The sequence below is a fragment of the Phaethon aethereus genome, assembly GCF_964289735.1.
Source record: "Phaethon aethereus genome assembly, chromosome: 3".
NCBI lineage: Eukaryota > Metazoa > Chordata > Aves > Phaethontiformes > Phaethontidae > Phaethon > Phaethon aethereus.
Genome location: NC_138576.1, coordinates 69,540,559 through 69,546,558, shown reverse-complemented (window position 1 = coordinate 69,546,558; position 6,000 = coordinate 69,540,559). Strand labels below are relative to the sequence as shown.

Here is a 6,000-nt window from a genome sequence, read left to right as displayed (position 1 = left end):
GTACCCTGCAACAGAGGCAGTAAGGCCTTATGAGGAATATACTGTGTCTGGTTTTAGGTGTTGTATTTCAAGGAGGCTGTGGGTGAGTTACAGCCTGAGGGCCCTGAGTGCACTGATGGGCCTCAGCTGCCCTCATCAGCCTCAGCGGCAGCCTCCACCCCTGCACCCTCTGCTCCAGGCCCACCTCTTCGATGGACCTCAGCCCTACATTTTGGCCCTGCCTCCTGTTTCTCCTCAAGAAGATGACCCTGAATGGTCACCTCACTTAGGGACTGTTGGGGGGCCCTGCGGGAAGCACCTGCTCTGCCTGCGCTGCTGGGATATGACAGGACTGCAGCTGGTTGCTGAGCTCGTCCTTGGCCTTTCTCCTCTGAGGTCTGTGCTCGCTGCTCCCACCGAGCAGAAAGCAGAGGCAAAAACGCGAGGACTAAGGGAGGGGTGAACAAGCAGTGCTTTATCCAAAAGAATAAAAAGCTGTAACTTGGTTACATTCTTAGTGCATATAAAATACTGCAGCAGTTTGCCATGTCAAGGGGTGAGAGGGAAAAAATACAGAGGTAAAAGTGTAGCAATTAAGGCTTTGGTTAAACATTAGAGGAAAGCTGGCAGTAATGCTAACTCCCCAGCCTGGCTTTATTGTACTACAAATATATCACTGTGGGTAGTTACAATTCTCAGGTTATTTCTGGTCTTTCATTTAGTTGAAGTTTTGCCTGAAATGAATGCACATGTAATCCAAATACTCTGTTGGGCTTAGCTCTGTGCCCCACTAACAGTTGTCTTCTCTTCAGTGATATGGTTGAAGAAGGTGATTTAAACTTGACATGCACAGGTGGAAGTGTTTGAACTTATTGAATTTACTGAGTTTATAAAATTGCAGGCTGATTAATTTTGCTATCTAGTGCTTTGTTTAATTTTAATTAAAATTAGTATTTCTTAAAACACTAGGAAGGTTTTCTGCATTACACATACCGTTTACCTCGTAGATACAGGAACAAGGAGAACATATTCTCTTCTCCTCCAGAATTTGAAATAATTTGGATGTAATTTTGAACTTCATTACTCACTTTTGGTTCTGTAATTGTCTGAACTGGGATATACAGTCCAAATAATGTTTTAACTTTTAGTCTTTATCTGACATCAGGTTTACCAGTTGTGAGGTAAATATTTTTCTATGTTTCACAGATGCATAGAAAATGAATTCTTTGGAACTTTTATTTATGCTAATCACTTTGTCATTCAGATCTGAATAGAAAATGATTTTGTTTCCAGGAAATAAGTGTTTACGATACAAGTGGTGTTTTCTGTGTGAGTCCTGGGGACATTGCGGTTGGTAGTATATTCACATCTATAGTATCAGAAAAAGAAAGTATCAGGAGACTGAGCGTATTTTGATGGTATCAGTCAGCTTTTGTAGTCTCTTGTGCTGAGTCTCTTTTTAATGTTAGAAAAATTAATAACTTCTCTGTGATTGCTAGTAGCTGTTGCTGGTAATGAAACCAGACTTGGCAAAAGCTGTTGTAATGCTAGAGCTCTTTGAGTGCATTTGCTTTTAGCTGTTTGGGGGATGTACCTCTGTACATACATCAGTCTAATTTTGGTGCACAAAGGAAGGAAAGGGGGTGGAGAACAGTCACCAGTTTTCTTTAAGGAAAGATAAATCAATAATGAGTGTTACTCATCTCTTAGAAGCAGTTTACTTCCACGCATCTTTCTTTGATGGCTGCTGAAAAGGTAACGACCTTTTTGATCTGTTCTATATGATATTGCACAGGGGTATTAATTTTTACTTACTGGGGTGGTGTTTGTTAGATTGCAAAGATTTCATGGGAAGACCACAGCTGGAACTTTAAAAAGTGTTTATGTTTGGTTTTTTTTACTTTAAGTGCTGGGGTGATGAGATGTCATTAAAATCACAAGACATGTTTGATAAAACATTATCAAAGAAATTATAAATAATTTGCATCTGTGTATGCAACGATGTGAAAATAACACTGCTGCAGCCAGGTAGTATAAAATAACACATGTAATTTTCTTAACTAAGAATAAATTTATGTGATTGGCCTCTGCAGAATAGAAAATAGCCATAAATCCCAGGAGCTTTTGTGATCATTTTTACTCTGAACTTCCTTAATCTATGTCCTAACTACTGATGTATTGCATCCATCTTCTGCGTTAATGGATGAAGTAATCTAATTATCTCAAGTCAATGAAGGCTGTGACTTTAGAAGATCAGTTTATTTATACTTATTTAAATGTCATTATTTTGCTAATGCTTAAGGATCTGAGATCAGTAATACATTAGATGCAAAATTGCTTTGGGAAAAAGTAGCTTGCTAGTGAGGCATTTCTAGGTTCAAAAACTTAAAAAATAAGCTACCTTTTGCAAACTTAATCTTGTCCTAGGTAGGCCTTTTGGTTGCTCTTCAGTTACATAACTGCACCCTATTTTAGCCTGACATAAAAGAAAAAAGCATGTTTTGTTGAGATTGCACTGTGTGCATGCATGTTTCCCTCTCCTAAGACGTGACCATGTTGGTCGTCCCATCTCCTTTATGGTGGCTTTGAGACTTCATATGATAGTTCCAGAAAGCTACTGATCCGTCTGCAAAGTGCCTGACATTGGGTTGTTTTAAATACATAATTTAAAATAATGCTTGAACAAAGTATTTTATCTGAGCTTTGTGCTGAAAAGGGAGAAGTGTCATGGTATTTACTGGAGAGGTTGCTGTTGCTTTTGGTTTATATAGAAGATGCTTGGCTTTGAGGTTAGCTGACCATATAAAACAGCTAGCTAGCTGGATTTGATGGGTAAACATGAAAGGAGGGCATCTGTGAAGGTTTTTAAGATTGTTTTTTCCTGTCAAGGAACATCATTACTGAAAACACCACTTCTTTATTACTGCCAGAAAACTAATCTAATGCAGACAGCTTGCGTGTTAGAAAGGCTCTTTTTTCTATTAGGAAAGCAGAGAGCTTTTCAGTCCAATTTGAACAGCTCTGTGAAATGATTATGAGTTCAAATCTGTTGTGGGGCACAAGGATTATCCCCCATTTTGGAGGATATAGTACTTTATTCTTAAAGCTTCCTCTCCATTAAGCTAGGTTTTGAGTTCTCTTTGACTGTGCAAGAAGAATTGACAGAACACAACAACTGTCTGAGCTTAAGTCTTCATGAAGATTAAAAAAATCCGCAACTGTAGGAACATCCAGATGCAATATTAGTAGAGCTGCTGGCTCCATGATATAATTTAAACTTTGTCCTCTGCAGTATGTGATGATCTTGCCCAGTGATGAGAGTGCCACAGTGTAGTATAGTGGCATATATATATCTGTATAGTACAGATACCGTAGGATGTAGGCCCCCCAACACTTTGCAGTAGGTTTGTTCTGTTGTTTGGTACCAGAGGATGTGGCTAGTTTTTCCATCCTAGTCTCTGTTGGCAGTCTGTTGCTGGCATTAGATTCGGTGCTTATGATTTTTCACTGTGAATAGGATATGAAGTGTAGCAATAGACCAACTGGTTTTGATGATGGTGTTTGTAGTACCACTGATGGGCTGAGGTCGAATGCCCTTCTGGAGAACCCTGCCCTGGCTAGGGCAGAACTCGTGTCTCCTGGGGGGAATAGCTGTGAGCAAGACAAAGTGGAAACAAGGGGCGGCTCCAAGCTGTTCCTTCCCTCACACAATTTAAATTTGTGCAAGCTTGAATAGATGAAAACATTTTCTTTTAAATTATATACATCTCTAAATAAGATTCTGTATGCTCTCAATATTTTTCATACACGAAGATGTCATCTGAAACCCATTTCCCAAAACAGGCTTGAAATACAGAAAACTTTGTGCTCTTACATAACAAAAGGAGATCCTTTTTTAAGGAATTTGAAGGAGATATCAAATAGCAACTATTTCTGTGCTTGCTTAACTGCAGATGTTGCTCTTAGTAACTGTTTTACAGTGGCACATTCCTAATAGCTCTGTAAGATGTTCATCTATTTTCTTTAAGATCCCTAGAGCGGTTTTATTTGATCCACCTAATAATGACTATCATGAATTTGCTAGCTTTTACTGATGCTTCAGCAGGATTTTCTGATGATGTTGTACATATGCTAGCCTTTGGAAATCCTAGGAGTTTATGGAAAATGTAACTTATGCTGTAATGGGTGTTTTGCTATCCTGTATAGTGCAGAGGTCCCTGAGCTTGTGCTGACTGCTCTTTCTGATTGTATTGACTTAAATGGAGTTGAAGGCTCTAAACATGCTCATCAATCCTGGGAAGTATTCTTGAGGTAAAAGATGAAAGCAGGTGAAGGATGCAGGGGCCTTTGAAAATGACATATATTGTGTTAAAAAATTGCTCAGACTTTATAGGTTTCAACTGAGTAATTTCCTGTGAAATTGCAGTTGTTAAGGAAATAAAATACGATTATCTCTGTCTCTTTTGTTTCCACAGGAAACCAGTATTTTTTTTTTTTGTTAACACTGCTCTGTGAAATGCTTTGTCGTTTTGGTATCTCTTGAAGGGTTTCATGAAAAAATATAAAGGAATGGAATGCATACTGTTTATAAATACAAATTTTCGCCTCCTGCTTTTTTGTGTGAAATTAAGTAACCTAATTGGGACAAGCTGTATGTGAAGTCATTACCTGCACCAAACAAGAATACATTGTCACTATATAGCTGAAGTTTTAGTGTGTGTTTGTTTGGTTTTTTTAAACTTAGAGTATTTTAAAATAATGATCCAGCAATGCAGATCATTGCTCAGATTCTCAGCTGAGGTCTACCAGTGAAGCATCAGTAACTGCTTTGGGAAAGCTTTACCCTTCTGTCCTAGTGTCTAGACCTTCTGCCTAGAGCCTGACTGTATGTATTTTGTTCAGATTAAGTTTGAAACACTTAATGAGTTTTGTATACACATCCTTAATATTTGGTGTACCATAAGTGGAACTCTCTTACATTTTTTGTAATACATACTAGATGGTAGTATTAAAACTGAATATGATGTGTAAGCTGAATTAGATTGAACAATCATTTTCTTTTTCTACTTTGCTGCAAAGTATATTTAGTGCATGAATTAGTGCGTGAAAGGTCTGATTATAGCAAAATGTGGTCTTCACATACTATTTAAAGTGTCTTGAAGAGGTGAGGAGAAGAGATAATAACATGTATTCTTTTTTTCCCCGAGGCCTGAAAATCCCAAATCTACAACACCAAATAAAAAAAACCCAACAACAACATTCCCCTCACTCCCTTACACCATCTCTTGATGAATTGTCCCTCCATCTGGTGACAGTTAAAGCCCTATCTGGGATCTTGCTGCAAGCTCTCATCTCTTTTGGAACCACTCTCAGCAAAAAAAAAAAAGAAAAAAGAACAAGAAGTTCTTTCATGTGAAAAAGACAAGACTGCTGTGACCTTGCTAACTGTTCATATTCCCTGGGTAGCAAAGACACTTAAATGATGACTTGTGTGAAGACAGACACAGTTACTTTTCTCTTCAAGGGTTTGACACAGTGAAACTATCACCAATCAAGTCAGAGAGCAGGCACATTGCAAACACTCAGACCACATTATACTCTGTAAAGTAGTATCCATTGTTCTGAATGTAGTAGAACCATAGAACAGGAGTCTACAAAATCAGTGAAGTTTGGGGAAAATGGCCTGTGAGTTTAATCTCAACTTCCTTAAGGAATTGGAACGAGAGGCTGTTCTGGAAGTCCTGTACCGTGACCAGATGGTGAGAAATACAGAAGAGGAAAGAATAAGGTATCTGTTGTTCCCCTACTCCTGTATTTCTGTTCCTTTTTTCCCAGAAGTATTCTTTTTCCTCTTTGCTGTTCTTCCAAATATATTCCTTTTTTTCACTTGTTGTTAGATCATGCCTTTTTATTCTTTGGGAAAACTAAGGGTTATACAGAGCCTCTTGGATTTATCATGCTATTGACTACAGTAAAGATGAGCAAATACTGTTCAGTGAATAATCTACGTGATGAATTTTA

The 6,000-nt window shown here is 38.2% G+C and overlaps 1 protein-coding gene across 1 annotated transcript in view; it reads left to right on the top strand.

The window, feature by feature from the left end:
* Window positions 1-5,657: 5,657 nt before the first annotated feature.
* The window catches only part of SYTL3 (synaptotagmin like 3), a gene marked incomplete at both ends in the record, with an annotated part of 29,032 nt that continues 28,689 nt past the window's right edge, over window positions 5,658-6,000 (top strand). The window contains one exon of the mRNA XM_081997486.1: window positions 5,658-5,767. Coding sequence (XP_081853612.1) covers window positions 5,658-5,767 — 110 coding nt within the window. The remainder of the gene's footprint in view (window positions 5,768-6,000) is intronic.